The sequence below is a fragment of the Entelurus aequoreus genome, linkage group LG02 (assembly GCF_033978785.1).
Source record: "Entelurus aequoreus isolate RoL-2023_Sb linkage group LG02, RoL_Eaeq_v1.1, whole genome shotgun sequence".
Taxonomy (NCBI): Eukaryota; Metazoa; Chordata; class Actinopteri; order Syngnathiformes; family Syngnathidae; genus Entelurus; species Entelurus aequoreus.
The window spans coordinates 65,513,768-65,540,458 of NC_084732.1; the positions used below are offsets into that span (position 1 = coordinate 65,513,768).

Consider the following 26,691-nt stretch of genomic DNA (forward strand, 5'->3'; position numbering starts at 1 on the left):
AGATAAAATATTTTTTTAATTTACTTTCCCTAAATATCTAGAAGTATTCATATTATCTTCATGTCATATTATGTTCGTTCCAGTGCTGTTGTTTTTAGTTGTAGTTTGTATCCAATCAGAATTCAGCTAGCTTATGTTGCCATTCTGTACAAAATCTGCCAGACACCTTCAGAATCAACAATGCGGGCGTCCGTGCACTGTAAGCGAACGGGGACATACAGTTGATAGACAGTTGCGATGCCCAATCAGATCACGAGTTGTTGTCAGTAAGGTTTTCTAGATGGCCTCACGTTGAACGTGACGTTTACGCCTCTTGTGAATGGATACTTACCGGGATCGTTAGCAGATGAATTTGAGAACACATACAGTTGATAGACAGTTGCGATAGCCAATCAGATCACAAGTTGGTGACAGTTGCTGTTCTGTTACAACTAAAAGTTGTAAACTCTTGTTGTTAAAGTGTGTCATGCTTGTCATTTAATTAACATTGTTACTTGTGTATTTGTCGCCATCATGTGGTCAGGCCAGTTAATATATCTTTGAGAAGTGTGTACTTTGAATCAAACTTTATTCACCGGAAGTTGCATAAGCCAAACAGAGAAATGTACGGTATATGTTTTAATTGCTGATGCATTTTAATAGATTTTTGAGTGCGCCAGAAAACAACCCGTTTTGTATACTGTTGATGTGTTCAATGCCCAGTAGGGTGTAAATGTGTTACTGTGTAGTATTTCTCCAGCAATGGTCATGTGGTGACATAAATGATGGTATTTTGAGAGGTAATCATTGAAGTCGGACATCACTGAAGGCCTAGGTGGGAAAACGCACGGCCCGCCACTGATTTTCCCGATAATATTTTTTTTTTTTTTTTTACAAAAACAGCAATTAAATGTAAAAAGAAAAACATTACATATATAAAAACGTAATATTTATGGATCGTTCTGAATCTGCTCAAACATTTAAACCGTTGGAGGCTAAAATAAAAATAAAAATAAACAAGACTTACTTATGACACTTACTTCAGCATGTCCATTTTTTGGCTGAGAAAAGATGGGGTGAGTTTTTGGAAAAACCTGCCGTTCCAAAAATAATAAGGCATTAAAATCAGTGTTGTTATTAATTATTGACTTGATAAAGGCTGTAATTACCTCATCGAGTTTTCTACTCTGAACCTTGTTTTTGGAAATATTGCATATTTTGTGTTGTACCAATGAGTTCAAACCCCGGCCAAGTCATACCAAAGACTATAAAAATGGGACCCATTACCTCCCTGCTTGGCACTCAGCATCAAGGGTTGGAATTGGGGGTTAAATCACCAAAATGATTCCCGAGTGCGGCCACCACTGCTGCTCACTGCTCCCCTCACCTCCCAGGGGGTGGAACAAGGTCAATTGCAGAGGGTAATTTCACCACACCTAGTGTGTGTCATTGATAGTCATCAATGGTACTTTAACAGAAAATGTTTTTTGTTTTTTTTACAAAAGGCATAAAACATTACAAATATTTTTTTTTTAAATGAAATCTATGAATAGGTCTGCAGCTGTTGAAGAATTTAAAGCACTGAAAGTTTAAAAAAAAAGATATCTGACATAAAACACATTTTTAGAGCATGCCCATTTGTTATCGCTTAGTTAAGTAGACTTAAGGGTTGACAAGAAATGTCCTTTGAAAACACGCCATTTTGAAAAACAACCTGAGAAACATACTTGGCAAATTCATACTTGTATTAAATGTTTATTGTACAAAGTAACATCGTCCAATAATGCAAGAGCAGTTTTGGTAGTGTTATTAACTCTCCTCGTTAGCTTTTACATCTTCTTTCCAGAAAGTGCCGAATCATTCAAGGCTCCTCTCGATAAACAAGCTGAGCTAGGTGTGGTCAGGTTGGAAAACATGTGAAAAGTGCTCTCACTGCAACTTCTCACGAGCTAATCAAAACCCAACCATTTGTTCTTGCAGTCAAATGAACATGTATCAGGTCCTGATGGAAAAAAATGATGTGCTATCCTTGTAGACCAACCAGGCCTCTGGTGGGAGTGTACAATTTAAGGCAAATACAGCGGTACAGTGGAAGATGTGTGGAGACACATGGAGAACTACAACCTCTCTTTGGGCTTAATATATAGATATAAAATCAGGTTGTGTGATCAGATATGTTAAAAAATATATATATATATATATATATATATATATATATATATATATATATATATATATATATATATATATATATATATATATATATATATATATATATATATATATATATATATATATATATATATATATAAGACAATGTTACAATGTTCTTCTACCAAACAACTGCTACGGGTTGTAACAGAAACACCTATCAAGGTAGACGGGGAAGTCGGACTTGTTGGACCGGTCTGGGATGAAACAGAGATCACAGCGTTACGTCATAATGTGCAAAGAACAATCAAGGACGGCCTGACTGCTGTGTTTGACAGACAAAACTATTTCATTGCAAAGTATGTCACACCAGGGAAAAGCAAGTGTTTAAACAGTGAAACTCCATAAAGTAAAATATATAACAAGTCAAAATACCAGACTGTTTGCAATCATAACCTCAGTAATATGTATGTTCATTATATTCTATATAAGGTAAAAGTAAATATATGATTTGTATATAAATAGCCAATTCTGAGCCTTTAGCAAGTTTTACTTCCCACAGAACCACCAGCCCACATGTTGGTCTTCAAAGACGAGGAACCAAAAAAAAACCTCTTAGGTCTTCTTCTTCAGCTCTTCAAAGCGTCGTGACAAGTCATCAAAGTCGAGGTCATCTGAAGTGGTGGTGTTTCCGCCGAAGGAGGATGTGGGAAGCGTGTCAGGGACAGAGGGAAGTTCTGGGAGGGTGGTGTTGTCATATATCTGTGATGAAGGACCTGTGGAAAAATACGCAGTGACTGAGCAAGTTTGTCCTATTTGCTTAATCTAATCAAAAGATATTCTATCCACACAGCTCTTGGGAGGTTAGGGGAAAAGCCAAAAATTACATTTAATTCATAAAATAAAGCAGTAATGTGCGGTCTGTTTAAAATGATGTGTGTATTGCAAGTAAAAAACCCAGATCAATTTTCTTTCGCTTAGTCGGGTCGTGAGGGCAGTGGTCTCAGTAGAGAAGCTCAGACTTCTTCCAGTTTCACCTGAGGAACAGCGAGGCATAATCCCTCCAGCGTGTCCTGGGTCTACCCTGGGGCAACTTTCTGGCTGGGCATGCCTGGAAGAACTCACCAGGGAGGCGTCCAGGACTATTTTTAACAACATGCCCAGGAACTGTCAAGTGTCTCTTCTCCATGCAAAGGAGTAGCAGCTCCACTCCGAGCTACTCACTCTATTTCTTAGGGTGAGTCCAGTCACCCGGCGCAGGAAACTCATTTTGGCTGCTTGTATTTATTTTAACTCTTTGGGTTACTGCCTAAAGCTTGTGGCCATAGGTGAAAGTAGGAATAGATAGATAGCTAGATAGACAGTACTTTATTGATTCCTTCAGGAGAGTTCCCTCAGGAAAATTAAAATTCCAGCAGCAGTGTACAAAATTGATTGTAATTTTAAAATTTGATTGACCAGCAAATCGAGAGCGTTGTTTTTTCATCCACGAAGGTTCAGTACAGCGATCGCTACGCCTGTCCATCCCTCTCGCCTTTCTTCAGTCATGAACAAGATCCCATGATACTTAAACTCTTTCAAGTGAGGCATGCCCTAATAAACGCTGACAGCAACAGCTTGATGAGGCCAATAGGACCACATCATCTGCAAACAACAGATATGACATCCTAAGGCCCCCAATTTGGAAACCCTCATTGCCTTGGCTGTGCTTACAGATGATTTCCTTGAAAATTGTGAACAGAACCGATAAAGAAGCCTTTACAGTGAAGACTTACTGTTGGAATAAACCAGGATCATACTACAATTGTACTCAAACTGAATGGCTTGTAGGAGCATACTAAAAATCCTGTACCCTCAGAGCACATCCAACATAGCATACGAGGGACAAGGTCAAACGTGTTTCCAATCCTACCAAGCACATGTCGATTGTTTGGGAAAACTCCCACACACCCTCCAGTAGCCTTGCAAGGGTGTAGAGCTGGTCCAGTATTCCACGAGCAGGACAGAAACCGCATCAAACCTCCTGTATCTGAAGTTTGACTAACAATCGTACCTTCTTCCGAGCACTCTGGAATAGACTGTCCCAAGGAGGCTCAGGAGTGTGATTAGAACACACCATATGGTTACCCTTCTTTAAAAAGGCGGCACCACCACCACCACCGCGGTCTGCCATTTCAGAAGTACCGTTGCCGACTTTTAAACAATGTTAAAGAGTCGCGTCAACCAGAGCTTTAAGAATTCAGGGCCTCAACAGATTCATTGATATATGGATCTATATGTATGTTTTATGATGTTTTCTGTTATTTCCTGTCAGTTCCAAATTGTGAACAAATCCCATAATGAACTGTATTCAAACTGTATAAAGTTTTACAGCCTTTACATACTCGGTAGGACTCACCTACAGCCTGGAAAGGAAGAGGATGTGAGTTTTTTAGGTCATCAATCTGAAACAGAAGAAGAGTGTTTGTGACAGTGCCCTTGTCATCCATTAGGGCTGCACGATTAATCGACATCAAACCCACACCGAGGTTTTAATTAGTTCGGTTTCCAAACCGCGAGAGGTGGGGGGCTTTTTTCTCTGCCGTCACCGGCATTTGATTGACAGACACGTTACCCCATCAGAATTATTGAGCCTTGCGTCCTTTGCAAAATGGCCAATCAAAAGTGTTTAAGGAAACCGCAAGTTTGTGCGCGCTGCAGTGGAGGCAGTCAGGATGCCAATAACAAACATCAGGTGCACTTTGGAAAAAGTTTTGATAGCGACTAGGCCTAAGCCGATAGTCAATATTTCAATCAATTGAACGATAAATGAAAATTAAGTTCAAAATACTTTGGTGGCATGGATAAATTGCTATGTCTACGTGTGTTTGTTTTCATCTTGCGCTTCAAACAGGGAGAAAGAGTGCATCGCTCTCAGCACTTGAGTGCGTTTATTTAACAGTACAATTAACTGAACGCAGTGAGCACTTTGTACAGTCATTCACAACCTTTGTCTTGGTGAACGGAGAGGAGGACTTCTAGCTCTCACGCACGCACGCACGCACGCATGCACGCTCGCTCACTCACTCACTCACTCACTCACTCGCTACTTGCTAGTAAGAAGTTCCGCAAAGTAATAAAAATTAAGATGAAAACACATAATTACAAAGCCAAATGTCTTTTTGTGGTAATATTTCAGCTTCAAGTTGGATGGGCAATATGAGCGCATCAACACAGACGACCAAGCAAGATAGCCCTTTTTGGCAACAACAAAAAAAGACAACCCAACATACTTTTTCCAACTTGGAAAAAAGTGCACTTTAAGATTTTCAACATTTACTTAAAGGGGAGCTGCACTTATATTTTTATTTTACCTACTGTTCACTAACATTATGAGAGAAAAGAAGACAAACGTTTTTGGGTTTTTTTGGATTCTAATTTGTAAAAATTGGCTCGTTCTTGCTGGCTAAAAATGCAGCTAATGAGAGCAATCATTTCTACCCCTAAAACACTTTAAAAAATGCATTCAAAAACCGTCAACAATACTTAATTTTTGTTCTGGAAGCTGTGTAACCAAGCTGATGCGACATTGTTTTTGTAAGAGAGAACACTGAGGAACTCTTTATCTAGCATAGTAACACATTGCCATGCTTCGGTATTAGCCATATAAGTTAGCTACGGAAAGAGATAAGCTAGCTTTTACGTCAGCACAAAATGCGTTTGAGTTCGTAATGCACAACACAATGCGATAGGACATCAATCTTACTGACTGAAAAATGTGAACAATCATATTAGAGTATATGTGAAGTAATAGCCCACATTTCATGTTTTATCTATACACAGCTAGCCAGACAGCATATGTAGTTGTAATAACACACATGACGTGCTGCGTGTATCATGATCGGTATTAAAGTGACGCACTCGATGGACAGTTGTCGGTTTGGTCTAGGTGGCCGGGAAAGTTTTTTCCGGTTTATTTGGGTAAGCACTCCATGTCAAAATAGCTTGGCTTCAAGTTCCGCCGACCTCACTCTCCCGGCTTCCGTCTCCTCCAACTTCTCACCTTTCCTTTGTGCTCGCGTCTAAAAGTAGTAGTTCATCCTCCATACTGTATATTACTGGAGCCAAATTATGCCGACATAAATGTAGTGCGTACCCAAAATCAACTGGAAAAAAATGTCCCCGGCCAACTTGACCAAACGGACAACTGTCCATCGAGTAATAATATTGCAGCACGTCATGCTTGTTACTACAACTACATACGCTGTCTGGCTACCTGTGTACAAACAAAACATGAAATGCGGGCTTTACAGATACTATAATATGATTGTTCACGTTTTTCAGTCAGTAAGATGGGTGTCTTATCACATTGTTAAGTTGTTATTGTATATTGTTCTAATGTGTGGCACCTCGAGACAAGAATATGTTGTTTGACAGTCTAAAAGTAACATTTCCTCCTTCACTTTTTATTTTTGCAGTCTTATGCATTCATATGTATAAAATGCAAAAATCCCAAATGAAATCGCAATCGCATTTTTAGAGACAAAAATCGTAATTACCGTATTTTTCGGATTATAAGTCACAGTTTTTTTTCATAGTTTGGCCGTGGGTGCGACATATACTCCGGAGCGACTTATGTGTGAAATTATTAACACATTACCATAAAATATCAAATAATAATATTTATCTCATTCGCGTAAGAGACGAAGCAAATGGCAGCAATTGTCACACACACGTCAGTAATCGTCACTCACACGTCAATCAATAAGAATTCGGCGGGGGAGGGTCATGGCAGAAGTGCATTGTGGGTCATGGGATGCTAACTGCTATATGCTACTGCCGTAGCTATTAAAGTGGATCACATCAACATTGGCGGTAATTTATAAAAACTGAGAAGGACTGAACAAAAATGGCACCGAAAAGGAAATCATATACTGCAGATTACAAGCTGGACGTAGTGAGCAGAAAGAAAGGACATACCAGAGGCGATACCAGGGAGGAAGATTTCATCAGATTTAGCGATCTGGAGTGACAGATTGTTTGGTAAATGTATAGCATGTTCTATATGTTATAGTTATTTGAATGGCTTTTGCCATGATGTGTTGCGTTAACATTCCAGGCACGTTCTCAGTTAGTTATTTGTGCGTCATATAACGTACACTTATTCAGCCTGTTGTTCACTATTCTTAATTTATTTTATATTGCCTTTCAAATGTCTATTCTTGGTGTTGGATTTTATCAAATAAATTTCCCCCAAAAATGTGACTTATACTCTAGTGCGACGTATACCGGTATATGTTTTTTTCCTTCTTTATTGTGCATTTTCGGCCGGTGCGACGTATACTCTGGAGCGACTTATAGTCCGAAAAATACGGTATAATTTTTCTAAAAATCGTGCAGCCCTATTATTTATAGTGTTGTATTGCAGTGTAGGTTATGTCGTGTTAGTGATTCAAGAACATAAATAAAAAGCAAACGCTCCAGGGAAACCATCACCTTTGATGAGCATGCGATTGCTTTTAGTTTTAACTACAGCACTCAGCTTTGTGCGACAAAAACCCAGGTCTGTCAGTTTGACCACTGTGCTGTTAATGGTTATACAAGCAATTCATGCTGCTTATTTCTGATGCACCAACAAAATATAAACAAAGCTAACTCTGGGATAGATATAGAAATGCAGAAGAAGAAGCAAAAGCTTTGTGAACTGCTCTTCCCTGAGTGATGCCCTGCCCTGCCCTGTCCATCTGTCCGTCTTTGGTAACAGGAAGGGTTCATGAATGGGAAGTTTGGTCACTTACAGACTCGTATGTGGGAGGAGAAGTGGGCAGCTGAGGGGGCAGCCCTCCTCCCATAGTGTGCGGGAAGCTGCTGTAGGATCCGACAGGCGGAATAAATGGTTCCTGCAGGTAAACAACAAACAGGCCAAACAAAGTTAATGCATTGTTTTGAATACTTGAACGCAACACTGCGTAAATGCTTGTTCTCAGACTGTATGACACACTCGAGACAGACGGAGTAGAATACTTTCTACAATTCCCACCCCTTCTGCAACACAATATTATTGCATTACTTTGCCAATGATTTTCTGATACAGTGGAATCCGTTTCACATAAACAGTTGTCAACATAACCTAAACCAAAACTAACCATTGCGTGCACATTATCTTGTGACTTTTGCCACTTATTGCAGTTTGCGGACAGGTTTTCCTCCATTTGTGAATATTTGTATTTGAATTCTTCTGATTTCATATATTGTGTTATTATTTTATCTAACAGAGCTGTTATGGTAATTTTGTTGTATGTCTCAGAATGACAAAACTTTTGTACTTGCGCAAATCTTTATTCTGGTGGCTATTTTGCTAAGAACTTTTTTAAAAATTGTAAACAGTGCATTTTGTTAGTTGTTCTTGTATAATTCAGGTTCATACTACCATGCTTTTATTTTGAAGTCACTGCGTACATTAAAATGCTGTGATTTTGCCCCAAATTTTATGTTGACAATGTAATATGTAATATTACGAACACGGTGGACCAGGACTGGATGAGTTAGACACTTAGACTGGTTGTTGACATAAGCAAAACCTATATAACACATAGAGCATCGTCAACTTAATTTTGGAAAAAATTATCTACAAAATATATATCAATGTAACTAAGGCGGAAACTATTTTGCACGTTTAGTGTACATAACAAATAACTTAAATATGTTTATTTCCGGTGTCATTGCTTTTTTTCAGAACAAAATGAATGAAGCGAAATGTAGCACGGCAGTGCAATGTTAAGAAAAATACAACGTAATGAAAACAGCATTCATTGATTGTTAAGGTACCTCATGGAGAATATTAAAAATCTTAAACTAACAAAGTCAAACTCATCCATAAGTACACAACTACCCGGTACAAAAAAATATGACTATACAAAAAGATGCTAAATGTATCTCGAGGTGTTAACTGATATTGATGATTATTTATTAAATATGTGGTATAACATTTTTGAAAGTGCAATGTAATTGTTTGAAACAGTTTCAAAAGAAATGTCTTACTGCTCCTTTGGGAGGTGGGTAGTTGAAAGCTACAGGCATGGGCATAGGCATGGGCATGGGCATGGGCATGGGCATGGGCATGTGCATTGGCATGACTGGAGCAGTGAACCCGCCGCCGCCGCCGCCACCTCCACCTCCACTTCCTCCTCCAGGCTTCTTGTAGTTGTTCACATCAATCAGGTCAGCTTCTTCTCCGTGACTCACCTCAGGCTGTCAAGGAAAAAGTGACTCAACTGTAAGTATACAAAACAAATGACATAATCCTGACAGGCAACATTTTTTAATACCTACCCTGACTATCGCATCAGCATCATACGGAACATTATAGTTCTTGGCTATCTCAATCAGGTAGCGCTCCACCAAGATCTTAGGAGGGGACTCCACATTCAGCTTGTGCATCAGCTGCAAACATCAGATTAGAAGCACTTGAATATTTTCTTGGCTACAGGATCATGCATTCTTAAAAGGGAAACTGCACTTTTTTTATTTTATTTTGCCGATCGTTCACAGTTATTATGAAAGACATGACGAAGGATGTATTTTTTTATGCATTCTAACTTGTAAATAAACGTAAATAAAAGTCTGCTTATAGCGGAGCCAATGGAAGGTTGTCTATTCCGCCAGTACAACACAATAAGAAAAAAACATCCAAAAAGTGCCTACAATACTCAATTTATATTTTGTGACTTGAATATTAACCAAGTATTTGTGATATTGTTATTATAAGCGCTAATTTATAGCGGCGCCGTGATCACGAGCTTGCGTGCCAAAGTTGACATGATCGACTGATGAGTTGCTTCCTTGCTCGTCAAACTTTATTCTACATTCTAAATCATGCCTCTCACCTGGAAAGTAGAATGACGAGGACGTATTCCAACATGTTAATAAACTTTGACAGCCAATTTGGACCCGGAAATGGCGAGAACAACATGATAAAATGCTTAGTTCCACCATCTCTTTCTTCGCGAGGATTATAAATCAGGCTTAATCTAAATGGGAATATTTGAACATCCCCTCAGTCGGCATCTTAATGACAGCATACCTTGTACAATAAGTGATGTTTCATTATGTTTGTTGGCTCTCATGAAGTCTGCAGTGAGTAATAATCAGTGAGTTTGTTAAAAAAATCGAACGTTGTAATGTGTTTTTTAAATCAATGCGCCGCATATGCTTAAAATGAGCAAAATACTTAACATATAAATGTTATTATAAATGTGGCCGTTACTACATTACATATATACTTACATCGTGTATATGAAACCTAAATGGAGGTGTTTGGATGTTTTTTAAGAGCTTTACAGGCAGAATAGAGCGGCTCCCATAGGCTCCATTGTAAGCCGACTCTTGATCGCATTTATTTAATATTTTGAATGCATAACAAAAAAATACATCTGACGTCATGATGATTTCATGATGATTGTGAACAACAGGCACAATTCCCCAAAAAGTGCAGTCCCTCTTTAAGGCAGTAACAGGAAACATATGCTCACTCGTTCATTGACTGTTCCAATCTGGTTTGACCTGCACAGCTTGCCGTATTCCTTGCTATACTTTGCACATAACTGGTCTGATACCTGTAAGAGTAATTCAAAGATCAAACCTTCCAAACTCGACAAACAGAAATCGAACCACATTTGGTGCCAAAAGTACTTACGATCTTTAACTCCAACACCTGAGCCTCAAGGCGGTGGGATGCCCAGATAAGAGTGGACACCGCCTCCTGCAAGCCTGGATCTAGCTCCCTGATAAAAAGACACTGAGTTATTTAACAACTGGACAAATGCACATACAAAAGTTCACCAAGGCTTACTTCATAGACTTAATGAGACCGAAGCGTGTCAGCAGCAAGTCACAGTAAAGCTCCAAGATCTCCATGGCTTCCACCATATAGTCCTCCCTGATGATGTGCTCCACACGGATCCGTGCCCGCTCATCTTTTCCTGATGACAGGTAATCTGCAATCTCCTTGCGAGCCTTTTGAGCAAGCTCAGCTACATTGTAAAATAATTGGAGCAAAAACAGTTAAACATGACATAAGACTTCAGACCGGGTTGAACTAAAAACAAATTACTGGTTGCTCTCACTTTTCTTCTTCTCAAGGAGTTTAAGTCTCTGGACGACTAGCCGGAGGTTGACTTTTAACTTCTCTGATTTGAAGCCTCCAAGCATGATAGTTCTAATCTGTGGACAAAAAGCCATTAAATGAGCAACCTCTCCTCCTCTGGAAATTTTGAAAAGTAGGGCTAAACAAAGTCTGGCTCAGAGACTATTTGCGGCCCAAAGCTATTTTTTAAATTAAAAAACCCTTGTGTAATGTTCATATTGTTGTTACTCAGCCAGCGTTTGTGGGTCTGATGGACCCGTTGCATTTTGTGGCTTTTAATGCCTCACAACCAAACACTTTTATGTTAAAATACTGAACAGATTGTTTTTCAACACTGTCTGCTCTCATTTTCTCGCACATTTGACCCTCTGATGTTCTGTGTACCTACACTCTGTCCTCCTCCAGTCTAGGCCTGCTGTGTGTGTGTATGTATGTGGGTGGGTGCGTGTGGAACACAGAACATCAATTTCCACACTTCTATTAGCCCCGGGTCCAGTGGACCCGGACATCTTATATGTAATAGAAATGTGTAGGGGGGGTGTATGGTGTGTGGTCATTAAATATGTATTCTGATATATGTTCTTCACAGAAAATGAGCCAAAGTCAGTGAGTCTCAGTTTGAAAAATTAATTAATGTATCATTTTTCTTTTAATAAAAAATGAAAACGGGTCCCACAGACCCGAACACCACACAAGGTTTACGACATAGCATATGTTACCTCAGTTTTTAATAATCTCCTTTTTCGTATAAGTTTTTATATATCCTATCAGGTATTGTACGACCGAACATTGTACATAACAAACTTGTCCGTTTGCCTCCGTATTATTCCATCTGAGACAAGTGCCCAAACAGATAACAGCTGCAAAACAACCCATGATGCCAAAGTGCTTTGCAAACTTTGATTTAAAAAAAAAAAAAAAAAAAACCTATTGAATTTTTAAAAAGTACAAAGGTGGTGTATTTGTGGCTCTCTCTTTCCTTCTCCATCAACAAGTGTCTTCAGTAAAAGTATGTTAAGTCATTATGTATATGGATTTCACATATGTATTTTATGGTCTATAACAGATCAATTGGATTACATAATTTTTAAAGTTAAAGTTAGTTAAAGTCCCAACGATAGTCACACACACTAGGTGTGGTGAAATGATCCTCTGCATTTGACCCATCCCCATGTTCACCCCCTGGGAAGTGAGGGGAGCAGTGAGCAGCAGCGGTGGCCGCGCTCGGGAATCATTTGGTGATTTAACCCCCAATTCCAACCCTTGAGGCTGAGTGCCAAGCAGGGAGGCAATGGGTCCCATTTTTGAAGACTTTGGTATGACTAGGCCAGGGTTTGAACTCAAAAACTTCCAGTCTCAGGGCGGACACTCTAACCACAAGGCCACTGAGCAGGTTTATTGAAAAAATTGCTTCGGTTTTCATACCATTCAGTTTTGCGCAATCAAGGTAGCAACCAAACCGCTGTTTTATAATATAATTTATACATTCATCTGTGAGTCTGTCAAATATCTTTTAAATTGATCAATTTGCAGACGGATTTTTTTGGACACGCCTATTGCCTGGTCGCTTGTGATGTGACTGACAAATCGAGCCCGACCAGCCATGTTCACTCAAATTTTCCATCACTTCCCACGGCAATTTCATGAATTTAATCCATTAGAAATACACCGTAACTGTGAAACCACTTTTTTCTGTTTCTTTGTTTTGCAAGCTTTTCCAATGCTACTAGTACCAACCTTTTTAAAACATTTTAAACAATAAGGTCACACGGAAAATCTTGAGCACCGTCGACTTAGTATTAGGAAGTTGACCAGAAATTAGAGCTCGGCCGATAAAATGATATCAATATATATTGCGATTGACACATAATCAATATCAATAAAAATGTGTTCAATAAAGCGTTTGATATTCATATATTTTTTTATGGTCGGAAGAAACCGGAAACAATGAAGCAAAATTGGTTGCATGAATAAAGGCACTCGCCATCTGGTAACCTAGCAAAACAGGAAGTGATCAGTGAGCGTCACGGTAAACAGCCAATCATTTAACAGTATCAACTATCAAGTTTAGTTGCGCCATCTTGCTGTCTCGCTGTTGATTTTCTACATGGAGTGAGAAGAGAAACTAAAAGTGAGTGCTGCAGAGGGCAAAGAAATTGTCGATATAACAGGAAAAGTCAACTAAACAGTAGGGCAGTTTTTTAGATTTTTTTCAAACGGACCGTAGTCCTTCGCCGCGCTCATCTTTTCTTTTCAACCCTTGTGTGTTCCTTAATCAGATTTACGGAAACAACAAGTAGGAACTAAAGTGCAGGACTGTATGAATAAAATAAACAACATTCTGCTACCCAAGAATATACAACAATTCTTCTCAAAAAAAGAGGAGAAATATAATCTTAGAGAAAAACGTAATTTAAAACATTTGTTTGCACGTACAACACTTAAGACCTTCAGTATATCAGTATGTGGAATTAAATTAATGGAATGGATTAAGCAAAGCAATCAAACAATGTACTAATATGATACACTTCAAGAAACTCTTCAAACTTAAAGTGTTTACAAAGTACAAAGAAGAAGAACCATGACAAACATTCTCAATTTATTTCATCCATCCATTCATTCATTCTTAAAGTAATGTTACTTATCTCATCATATGAAATATGACTTACTTCACCAATTATTATTATTAAATTCTTACTATTATTTATTTATTTATTTTTATTGTGATTACTTATGGAGTTTATTGTGAAAAAATTGTGAACAGGAAGTGAACAAAAAGTTTTGCAACTGTTATGTAAAGAAAAGGGGTAGGATTAAATAAGCTCTGCTTCTTCCTACTCCTTTTCAAACATGTTGAAAAGAAAAACTGGAAATTGTGATGTATCATGTTGTATGCTTGCATGTTCGAAATAAACTCAAACTCAACTCAACTCAACAACAAAATATAACAAATGTGCTACTTTGAAATACTAATTTGGTCCAATAATTTTTAAATAATAATTACTGCATAACATAAAATCACTCCCATACTTACTAAGAATAACAGACCAAATTAAAAGTTACACAGACCACGTAACTTCCATGGCAGTAAACCTGCAAAAAACTTCTCGGTTTGCATCACTATTTTGTGACACTTTATTAAGCATTTCTTACGTATTCCTTATTTTTTAACCTTAATTTAAATAGGTTATTGTTAAGTGTTTATTGTGATTTGTAATCAGAGGAAGGTTTCATTTGATACATAAATATCGACATTAAATATATTTTTCTCCTGGTCTATATTTTCCTTAGGTCATAAATATATCATAAATTATCAATTTAATTATAATAAAACATTATCCACATTAATATAATCCATAACTTAAATATTTATCACAGGAAAATGATACCTTTAGCACTGGACTCGTCTTTGCAAGACCTCTCTGATAATACTGGTGTCATGTAAATTATCCATCCATCCATGCATTTTCTACCACTTTTCCCTTACGGGGTCGCTGGAGCCTCTCTCAGCCGCATTAGGGGGGAAGGCGGTGTACACCCTGGACAAGTCGCCACCACATCGCAGTGTCAACAAAGATAGACGGACAACATTCACACACTAGGGCCAATTGAGTTAGAGTTTGAGTTTATTTCGAACATGCAAGCATACAACATGATACATCACAATTTCCAGTTTCTCTTTTCAACATGTTCGAAAAGGAGTAGGAAGAAGCAGAGCTTATTTAATCCTACCCCTTTTCTTTACATAACAGTTGCTGAAACTTTTTTTATTCACTTCCTGTTCTCAATTTTTTCACAATAAACTCCATATGTAATCACAATAAAAATAAATAAATAAATAATAGTAAGAATTTAATAATAATAATTGGTGAAGAAAGTCATATTTCATATGATGAGATAAGTAAGATTACTTTAAGAATGAATGAATGAATGGATGAAATAAATTGAAAATGTTTGTCATGGTTCTTCTTCTTTGTACTTTGTAAACACTTTGAGTTTGAAGAGTTTCTTGAAGTGGATCATATTAGTACATTGTTTGATTGCTTTGCTTAATCCATTCCATAATTTAATTCCACATACTGATATACTGAAGGTCTTAAGTGTTGTACGTGCGTACAAATGTTTTAAATTACATTTTTCTCTAAGATTATATTTCTCCTCTTTTGTTGAGAAGAATTGTTGTATATTCTTGGGTAGCAGGTTATAGTTTGCTTTGTGCATAATTTTAGCTGTTTGCAAATTCACTATGTCGTGGAATTTCAGTATCTTTGATTCAATAAATAAAGGATTTGTATGTTCTCTATATCCAACATTATGTATTATTCTAACTGATCTTTTTTGTAACACCGTTAATGAATGAAGTGTACTTTTGTAATTATTTCCCCATAATTCTACACAGTAGCTCAGATATGGTAACACTAGTGAGCAGTATAGACTATGAAGTGATTTTTTGTCTAGAACATGTTTTGCTTTATTCATTATTGACGTGTTTCTTGCTACTTTATGTTGTATATTTTTTACGTGAGATTTCCAGTTCAATTTATCATCAATCATTATACCTAGAAATTTGGTTTCATTTACTCTTTCAATTTCTATTCCGTCTATTTGTATTGGTGTTTGACTTTCTCTTCTACTATTACCAAATAGCATTATTTTAGTTTTACTAAGATTCAACGATAGTCTGTTTTTGTCAAACCATCTTTTTAATTTGTTAATTTCTTCTGTTATTATTTGTATTATCTCCTGTGTGTTCTCTCCTGAACAAAACGCTGTTGTATCATCCGCAAATAATACTAACTTTAAATCTTTTGTAACTTTACAAATGTCATTTATATAGAGATTGAATAATTTAGGTCCTAATATTGATCCCTGAGGTACACCACAGGATATATTAAGTGTTGTAGACATGTGTTCGCCTAGCTTCACGTATTGTTTCCTGTTCGTTAGATAACTTCTTATCCAGTTTAAGACTAACCCTCTGATGCCATATCGTTCTAGTTTTTTGATTAAAATATTGTGATTAATTGTGTCAAATGCTTTAGTTAGATCCATAAAAACTGCTGCTGCACATTTTTTACTGTCTATTGCATTGGTAATTTCTTCTGTAATTTCAATTAAAGCCATTGAAGTTGAGACATTAGCTCTGTATCCATATTGGTTCTCTTCGAGTATTCTATTTTTATTTATGAAACTCTCTAATCTGTTATTAAACAGTTTTTCAATGATTTTAGAAAATTGTGGAAGTAAAGAAACAGGTCTATAATTTGTAAATTGATGTTTATCTCCAGTCTTATAAATTGGTGCAACTTTAGCTATTTTCATTTTGTTTGGAAATGTACCTGTTTGAAATGATAGGTTACTAATATACATTAATGGTCCTGATATCTCTTCTATAACCTTTTTTATCGTATCCATATCAATTCCATTACAATCAGTTGAAGTCTTAGATTTACATTTTTTCACGATTATAACTGTTTCCTCCTGTGTCACATTACTGAGGAACATGGAGTTGGGATTTCGCTCTATGGTATCATTATAGTCCTCATTTGGAACTGGGTCTGGAATCCTTTCTTCCAATTTTGGTCCAATATTTACAAAATAATTATTGAAGCTTTCAACTACTTCCTTTATGTTGTCATTGTTTTTATTTCCGTCTAAAAAGTATTGAGGGTAGTCCCTCTTTGTGCCATTTTTAATAATGCTATTGAGGATGCCCCATGTTGCTCTCATATTATTTTTGTTCCTTTCCAATAATTCACTGTAATATTCTTTTCTACATGATCGTAGTATTTCTGTTAACTTGTTTTTATACTTTTTGTACTTAATTTCTGCCTCTATAGTTCTTTGTGCTATAAATTCTCTATATAGTGTATTCTTCTTCTTACAAGCATTTTTTAATCCTTTTGTCATCCATGGTTGGTTATTCTTTCTCTGTTTATTACTAAGTTGTATCCATGGACAATGTTTGTCATAAAGTATTATGAACTTGTTTAAGAAATGTTCATATGCTTCATCAACCTCTTTTTCATTGTACACATTGTCCCAATCTTGCTTTTGTAGCTCAATTTTGAAAGCAGTCATCCTCTTCTCTGTGCACAGTCTTCGAAATGTCCTTTTGTCTTCCATTTTCTTCTTGTAGTGTCCATCATATATTGTAAAAACTGGCAGATGATCACTAACGTCGGTAATAAGTAGACCACTTGTAGTGTTATTGTCAAACTCATTGGTAAAAATATTATCAATAAGCGTGGCACAGTGTGCTGTGATTCTACTTGGCTTTGTAATTTTTGGATATAAACTGATGCTGTACATTGTATCAATGAAGTCATTAATAGACTTTTGCTTGTTAGGGTTCAATAAGTCAATATTAAAGTCACCACATAAGAACATTATTCTTTGACCATTATCCATGTAAGTAGCCTTGATCCATTCTTCAAATGTTTCTATACTTGACTTAGGTGATCTATATATACAACTGATGAAAATGTTTTTGCTTTTTTCCTGACATATTTCAATGGTTATACATTCTAAGATATTATCTATAGCAAATGACATGTTTTTTACCACTTTGTAGTTCAGGTTCTTCATCACGTACACAGCTACTCCTCCTCCATTTTTGTTGGTTCTGTTGATGTAGTTTAGTTCATATCCCTCCAGATCAAAATCTATTCCTTTTTTATCATCAATCCATGTTTCTGTAACAGCAATCACTTTGAATGGTTCGTTGATGTGTTCCAAAAAGTTCTTAATGTTGTTGTAGTTTGCATACAAGCTTCTGCTATTAAAATGAATAATTGACAATTTGTTATCGCATGTAATGTTGCTATTATATTGATCATCTGTATAATAAAAACAATTATTACTGATGTGGGAGAAAAAATTTGTATCTGGATGTATATCATTTTCCAAATCCTGGTTTTTGTAATCTTTGTTGCAGAAATTTTTTAGTTCCATATTTTCTTGTTCAACAATCTTTGATGTTGTTTCAATAATCTCAATAAGTGTAGGTGAATGCAATCCTGAATGTAGGTCCTCTTGTTTAGTCGTCCCTTGGAACATAGTAGTGTCGATGTTGAATTTGGGTGTTTGTTTTCTGTCAGAGTCCATTATCATCGTTGTTTTGGTAGCTGTGTAAACTTTAAAAATTGTCCAGGTCCTTGATGTCATGGACAACAATTACTCTTGCTTCTGGACCTCCATTCAGCTTGATGTAGATTTTACAGTTGGTGCTCCAAGTTCCCTGGATTTTTCCCTGCCTTCTCAAGTCGCGTGCTTTCTTGGCGATTCCAGCATTGCGTTTTGTGAGATGCTCATTCATGTACACATTTGTTCCCTTCAGCTTCTTTCCCTGTCTCAGCAATGCCATTTTAGATTTTCTGTTTACAAGTTTCACGAGCACGACTGGAGTGGCGTTGTTGTTTCTTCCGTTCAGTGGGATGCATGTTTCGATGGTATTAATGTCAATTTCAATTTCCTTTGATTGCAGAAAGTTGACCACTTGCTGTTCTGCTGAGATCATATCCATTTCATCTGGTTCACCTTCATTATTCACAGCTTTCGCATAGGATCTTGGTTTAATTCGGTGCCCAGTCACGATGATATCATTCATTCGTTTGTCCTGAGCCATTTCATCTATGATATTCCTCAGCATGTTGTTGTCTTCTTGAAGGATCTTCATTTGTTTGCTCATTTCAGTGGCTTCATTATTTCTTCTGTTGTTCTGAGATTGCAGATTTTGTATATTTTCCTGCAGACTTTTCACATCTTGTTTGTGTTCTGTTGTTACTTTTCTCAGATATTCTTTCAATTCTTTCATTTCTTCTTTCATTTCTTTCAATTATTTCATTTCTTCTTTCATTTCTCCTTTCATTTCTTTCATTTCTTTCATTTCTTTCATTTCTTCTTTCATTTCTTTCATTTCTTCTTTCATTTCTTCAAGTATTTGTATTATCACTTCTTGATTCCCATCATGTCTTGTGTCCAACCTCAAATCTTGTTCCCAGTTGTGTTCTGTAACAGCTGACCCCGAAGGTTTCGGGATTTCAATCTTTCCTTTACCTTTTCGCATCGCGGCAGTCACTGACGTCACTGCCTCTTGCTTGTGTCTTAACGGCAGTTGCTTCTTTAGCGACTTGCGGCACTTTAACTTGTTTTTTCCAACAATTTCGTATCTTGCGCCGTTCAGAGATCAATTTGAGGTTTCAGCCTGTCAACTTATATCACTCTGCGACGTCGGGATCACTTTAAAACAGCTGTAAACTCTCCGTAGCTTTTGGTTGCTAGGCAACCGCTTTGAACTGCGGCAAGGCGCCTTTGGCTTGAGTCTAACGGCTTTCTCAACTCGCCTTCTTTCAGCGTACCAGTGCCTCTCAACTGACCAAAATCAGATTGAAGATGCCAGAGTACTCTCCTGTGGCTGTGATCGCAAATCAGTGGTCAAAATCTTCAGATTTAACAAAAAACTCCGGTAGCAAGAGCGGAGCCTTTCTCTTTTGCGTCCTTTCTCATTGACAGGAAGTGACGTTTTTTAGTGTTACCAATCAACCTATCCCCAGGTGCATATCTTTGGAGGTGGGAGAAAGCCGCAGTACCCGGAGGAAACCACGCAGTCATGGGGAGAACATGCAAACTCCACACAGAAAGATCCGGAGTCCAGGATCGAACCTAGGCTCTTCGTATTGTGAGGCACACGCACTAACCCCTGTTACACTGTGCTGCCCGCATGTAAATTCAATTAATTTAAAAAAAAATTACACACATACCTACACTATTGGACCCCCAGAGTGTATACAACCCCTACACCTAGTAAGTAAGTCACTTGTGTGAACATGACCAACATATCACAGTAGAACTCACACAACTTCAAGTACCTAAGTAAAAATATACTCCCTGAACGGAAAAAGCCGACGTAGCTCGTGGACAGTGACGCGCTGTCAGGGGAGGCAAGTGAGGCAGTGCCTCACCTTGCCACCAGGGGGGTAAAAGGCTTTACCATGAGATGTTCAAAAAAGAAGTAATAAAATAAAATAAGTTTTAATATGTATCTTTTGGTCGATGCTTTCTATGTGATTTTGTGGTTCCTGTATATTGTGATAATTTTCATGGTCAAAATTGCGGGAATTCTGTGTTTCCTGATCAAAATAACGGCTACACACAAAGTGTATCGAGCATGTGCGTGCTTGTTGCCACGGGGAAGGGGCAGGCCATGAGGCAGCAAGTACCTCTGCCTCAAGGTAGGGGGCGAGATATTGTCAATTTGCAGTTCAAAGCCTTAGCAGTACTCTGACTCATAGACATCTTATAAGTAGACGCAGCATCGACCGCTACTGCTTACTGGCGCTGACAAGACGCGGGGCCGCCATCTTGGAGTGGCGATTCGCTCCACTCATTGCAATTCATTTGGCAGGAGCAATGAACTGTCAGCGCATTTAATTCATCTTACCTCACTGAATAGCACTGATTTTCACGCGCTTTTTTTGTCATATATGTAGCTATGATAAAGGACACGTTTTGGCGTGTTTTATTATTCATAGTTTGCTTAACAGTAATAGAATATTCTTATATGCTATAAGTGACCAGACGTCCGAGATCAAAACTGGGAATATAATCCCAGAGAAGGGGGGAAAAAACAGTCAGCCATTTTTAAGTTCAAGAAACAACATGATTAGGTTATATATACATGTGTATATCCAACATAAACAATGTATGAATACATTAGATATCTATATATCTTAGGGACCTATAGACTGTATCTCTGTTGCTGCAGCAGCAGAGAGTTTATTCTGTCTTGACACTTTGTATTGATATTTTCTATTACATTCTTCCCTTAAATGATAATGTTTACAGTGATTTTTTAATATGTATTTTTTATGTATGTCACTTTGGATAAAAGCGTCTGCCAAATACTTAAACATAAACATATATAAACGTATTTCAACTTTATGTTATTCAAGTATGACATTTTTAAATGTAATTAATTTCATTGACAAGCAATTCTATTATCGTCTCTTGTTTGCTAGCGGCTATGATTTCAGTACTATTGAAGATCTTTGCTCCTTCTGAACTCTGTGGTAATATTATTTTCACAAAATACAACCAATAGTACGTTAATGTTAAATCTTACTTGTGAAAAGTAATCCCCCGATTCCTATTTTCAACAGTCCGCTCATTTGAGCAGAAAAACGCTGAACACCCTCTTTGTTTTCTACCTGTCAACTGTCAGTTTAGGCTGCTCGCCGGCTCCTCATCACCACTTCAAGATGGCGGCCGAATTTCTCTCGTCACAGCAGCCAATGCTGCGTCTACTTATAAGATGTCTATGCTCTGACTCGCCACACTGGGAGAAGTGGGGGCGCTCAAGCTAGCAGACACATGTCTCTCCAGCGGAAGCCAGACTTTTTTTTTTTAACTGTAGTTATAACAAACATGGCATTTTTATTAGAGTAAGCCAGCGTTTGTGGGTGTTTTTGTCAGATGCAAAAATATTGTTTTATTGCTTGGAATGAAATTGAATAAATGAATGTGTCTGCCAATATGGAGGATTTTATACTGTATCCAAGATTAAATACTTCTCTAAACTGGACTTTAAGACCAAATGAATGTGATCATACAAAGTAGGTTTTCATGGAGGATAGCTATTGCTGCTTCAGATACAAATACAGAAAGATACACTCACAATACTTGATTTACTTTGTTAAAAGCAAATGGGACCAAAAAGTATTTAATAACTGTATCAAATACTTTTATTTGATAAAGCCAAAATCTGTCAACCAATGAAATACTTTCTATAGTTCAACACTGGAAGCTCCAATGTGGACTATATTTTCACGGTGTGCACTTTTGCCTGATCTTAAGTTAAAGTTAAAGTACTAATGATTGTCACACACACTAAGTGTGGCGAAATTATTCTCTGCATTTGACCCATCACCCTTGATCACCCCCTGGGAGGTGAGGGGAGCAGTGGTCAGCAGTGGTGGCCACGCCCGGGAATCATTGTTGGTGATATAAACACCCAATTCCAACCCTTGATGCTGAGTGCCAAGCAGGGAGGTAATGGGTCCCATTTTTATAGTCTTTGGTATGACTCGGCCGGGGTTTGAACTCACGATCTACTTATCTCAGGGCGGACACTCTAACCACTTGGCCCGATCTTCTTTTCTTTGGACTTTTATTAAAGAACCGCACTTTTTGTTCAACCTTGCCTCACGTCTCTGCATCTGGAGTTCTACTAGTGACTAAGTTGTGACACAACAGCGCGTTTTGTTCAGGTTCTCACAAAGAAACCATTCGAGGGCAGCTGAAAGTGCGTCGGGCCTTTTTGATTGATTGAAACTTTTATTAGTAGATTGCACAGTACAGTACATATTCCGTACAATTGACCACTAAATGGTAACACCCGAATAAGTTTTTCAACTTGTTTAAGTCGGGGCCGGCACGTACATGCGCATCTTCGACAAATATATATACATATATACACCAAAAAGTATTTAATAACATTATCAAATACTTTTTGGACCCATTTATCATATCATAATATCATTACGATAACGTTTTTATGAAAGCGAATAACTCCCTTCTTTTTCCTGTTACTCTAATGTGCAACCTAAATCAATAATGATTAGAGCAGTGGTTCTTAACCTGGGTTGGATCGAACCCTAGGGGTTCGGTGAGTCAGCCTCAGGGGTTCGGCGGAGCCTCCGCCACGGAGGTAAAGACACATCCGACTTATCGTGTAAATAAAATCTTCTCCCTATCGGCGTATTATGGATACCCCCAAACAATGTTCCCTCTAATTTTTCATCGGATTTGCAGGTTGTTTGATTGATCGATTTAAACTTTTACTAGTAGATTGCTAAGGACACATTACAGTACACATTCCGTACAATTGACCACTAAATGGTAACACCCGAATAAGTTTTTCAACTTGTTTAAGTCGGGGCTGGCACGTACATGCGCATCTTCGACAAATATATATACATATATACACCAAAAAGTATTTAATAACATTATCAAATACTTTTTGGACCCATTTATCTTATCATAATATCATTACGATAATGTTTTTATTAAAACGAATAACTCCCTTCTTTTTCCTGTTACTCTAATGTGCAACCTAAATCAACAATGATTAGAGCAGTGGTTCTTAACCTGGGTTCGATAGAACCCTAGGGGTTCGGTGAGTCAGCCTCAGGGGTTCGGCGGAGCCTCCGCCACGGAGGTAAAGACACATCCGACTTATCGTGTAAATAAAAACTTCTCCCTATCGGCGTATTATGGATACCCCCAAACAATGTTCCCACTAATTTTTCATCGGATTTGCAGGTTGTTTGATTGATCGATTTAAACTTTTACTAGTATATTGCTAAGGACACAGTACAGTACATATTCCGTACAATTGACCACTAAATGGTAACACCCGAATAAGTTTTTCAACTTGTTTAAGTCGGGGTCCACGTTAATCAATTTATGGTAATGTGTGTAAGGTGTGTAATTTGTTGTGAGTTCATGCACTGTGTTGTTTTTGTTCTTTAACCCTTGTGTGGTGTTCATATTGTTGTTACTCAGCCAGTGTTTGTGGGTCTGATGGACCCGTTGCATTTTGTGGCTTTTAATGCCTCACAATCACACACTTTTTTGTTAAAATACTGACTTATCCCAAAAAACATCTGTAATGAAGTGCTTCGAGAGGCTGGTAAAGGAATACATTGTCTCCAGACTTCCCCCCACATTCGACCCATACCAGTTTGCTTATCGCTCTAACCGCTCCACAGAGGACGCCATCTCCTCTGCACTCCACCTGAGCTTAGAACATCTGGCAGGAAAGGACACACACGTGCGGATGTTGTTTCTGGACTTCAACTCGGCATTCAACACCATCATCCCGCAGCACTTGGTGAGCAAACTGGCCCCCCTTGGATTCAGTACCCCCCCTATGCAACTGGCTGCTTGACTTCCTCACAGACAGACCCCAGTCTGTGAGAGTGGGCAACAACACCTCCAGTGCCATCTCCCTGAGCACCGGCTCCCCCCAAGGCTGCATCCTGAGTCCGCTGCTGTTCACGTTGATGACTCATGACTGCTGCGCCAGGTCCACTACTAACCACATTGTGAAGTACACAACAGTAGTGGGCCTCATCCGTGACAACAACGACATGGACTACAGGGAGGAGGTGAAACATCTGGTTGACTGGTGCAGAACCAACAACCTGGTCCTGAACGTCCACAAGACCAAGGAGATCATTGTCGACTTCAGGAAGCACCAGTCCAGCCACGCTCCACTCTTCATCAACGGCACAGCGGTGGAGATAGTAAGCAGCACCAAGTTCCTGGGGGTGCAGATAACTGACAATATGACCTGGTCCCTACACATCGGAGCTCTTGTAAAAAGAGCTCAGCAGCGCATGCACTTTTTGCGTCGGATGAAAAGAGCACAGTTCCCTCCCCGCATTCTCACCACATTCTAGAGAGGCACTCTAGAGAGCCTACTGACCAATTGCATCTCTGTCTGGACTGGAGCCTGCAATGCCTCAGACTGGAAGTCTCTGCAGAGAGTGGTGAGGACGGCAGAAAAGATCATCAGGACTCCTCTTCCTCCTATCCAGGAGATCGCAAAAAGCCGCTGCCTGACCAGAGCTCAGAAAATCTGCAGAGACTCCTCCCACCCCCACCAAGGACTGTTTTCACTGCTGGACTCTAGAAAGAGGTCCGCAGCCTCCGTAGCAGAACCTCCAGGTTCTGTAACCGCTTCTTCCCTCAGGCCATAAGACTCTTGAACGCATCATAATAATCCCCTCAATTCCCCCCAAAAAATGGATGAACTCGCTGGAATATAAAGACAATATAACATACATCCATAAACGTAGATGCATATGCAAAAGTGCAATATATTTATCTTTACAGTAATCTATTTATTTATATCTGCACCTTATTGTTTTTTTATCCTGCACTGCCAAACAGCTAATGCAATGAAATGTCGTTCTTATCTGTACTGTAATGTTCAAATTTGAACGACAATAAAAAGTAAGTCTAAGACCCACAAACGCTGGCTGAGTAACAACAATATGAACGTTGCATGGAAACTTATCTGCCAGTTTCCGCATCCCACAGGGATTCTTTTTTTACGTTTCTGCACCTGTGGTTCCCACACAAGATTGCAACATTGTTTGTCAGCACTGTCTGCGCTCATTTTGTCGCACATTTGACTCTCTGATGTTCTGTGTACCTACACTCTGTCCTCCCTGTCTAGGCCTGCTGTGTGTGTGTGTGTGTGTGTGTGTGTGTGTGTGTGTGTGTGTGTGTGTGTGTGTGTGTGTGTGTGTGTGTGTGTGTGTGTGTGTGTGTGTGTGTGTGTGTGTGTGTGGTACACAAAACATCTATTTCCACACTTCTATTAGCCCCGGGTCCAGTGGACCCCGGACATCTTATATGTAATAGAAATGTGTAGGGGGGTTGTATGGTGTGTGTTTCCTAAATATGAATTCTGATATATGTTCTTCACAGAAAATGAGCCAAAGCCAGTGAGTCTCAGTTTGAAAAAATAATTAATTGTGTAATTTTTCTTTTAATAAAAATCCAAAACGGGTCCCACAGACCCGAACACCACACAAGGTTTAAACAAGGTGATGTTCATGCACGGTTCATTTTGTGCACCTGTAAAAAAAACATGTGACTTTTTCTTGAATTTGAAAAAAAAAAACTAAAGAAGGGTTCGGTGAGTGCGCATATGAAACTGGTGGGGTTCGGTACCTCCAACAAGGTTAAGAACCACTGGATTAGAGCATATGAATTTAAGTTTAAAAAATTTTTTAAAAAAAACCTCCAAAAGTATCTATGCCTCACCTGCTGTTTAGTTCACCGCACGTCACTGACACATACTGGGCATGAATGACCTAGCTTAGCAGAGCTCAAATATCGGCCTCACAAGGCGCCCTAACGAAGGGGCTCTGGCAAATAATACGCCATTAATCACATTTGTGTACGTGTTGTCTAGTTTTATAACACTGATTTACACGTTAACACTCTTCCATAACCTACACCTCGCCGCTAGAAAGTACTCACCAATCTGTATCCAATACTTTTCAAATGATTCAATGACATTATTAGGTCAAATAAAAAAGGTAGTAACAGTACAGTTGGACGCCAAGTAGAAGAAATGACTTACTTGTCAGTAATAGTCGAAAACACGGCAACTGAATTGTGTTTGCGTCTGTTGTCTTTCGTCGTCTGGTTTACTTCCGTGATCCTCTGTCGTGACGTCATCGGGAGTTTTTTGTTTGGGCGGGTTTGTCACGAGATCTGGTGACGTAGCACCACAGGAAATTTACAACACACACCTCGTGTAAAATACTATCAGAATCAGAATAGTTTTATTGCCATTGTTTGAGAACGGGTTCACAAACTAGGAATTTTCCTTGGTGCAATCGTGCAACATAAAACAC

At 38.4% G+C, this 26,691-nt stretch overlaps 1 protein-coding gene across 1 annotated transcript; it reads right to left on the minus strand.

Annotated features, from left to right (window-relative positions):
• Positions 1–1,721: 1,721 nt before the first annotated feature.
• On the minus strand, positions 1,722–26,570 carry LOC133638232 (IST1 homolog). Its single transcript, XM_062030623.1, has 10 exons — positions 26,415–26,570; positions 11,235–11,331; positions 10,961–11,141; positions 10,805–10,892; positions 10,641–10,724; positions 9,442–9,552; positions 9,151–9,360; positions 7,908–8,009; positions 4,529–4,574; positions 1,722–2,906 (listed from the first exon to the last, which is right to left on the minus strand). Exons 2-10 carry the CDS (start codon positions 11,317–11,319, stop codon positions 2,746–2,748), a joined length of 1,068 nt encoding a protein of 355 aa, XP_061886607.1. The 5' UTR covers positions 11,320–11,331; positions 26,415–26,570; the 3' UTR covers positions 1,722–2,745.
• Between the last annotated feature and the right edge of the window lie 121 nt (positions 26,571–26,691).

Coding starts and splice junctions, on each gene's coding strand:
- LOC133638232 (XM_062030623.1), bottom strand. CDS start 11,319: ATGCTTGGAGGCTTCAAATCAGAGAAGTTAAAAGTCAACCTCCGGCTA. Junction 9,553..10,640: donor TTGGAACAGTCAATGAACGA/GTGAGCATATGT, acceptor TGATGTTTGCAG/CTGATGCACAAGCTGAATGT. Junction 8,010..9,150: donor ACCCACCTCCCAAAGGAGCA/GTAAGACATTTC, acceptor GTTTACCTGCAG/GAACCATTTATTCCGCCTGT.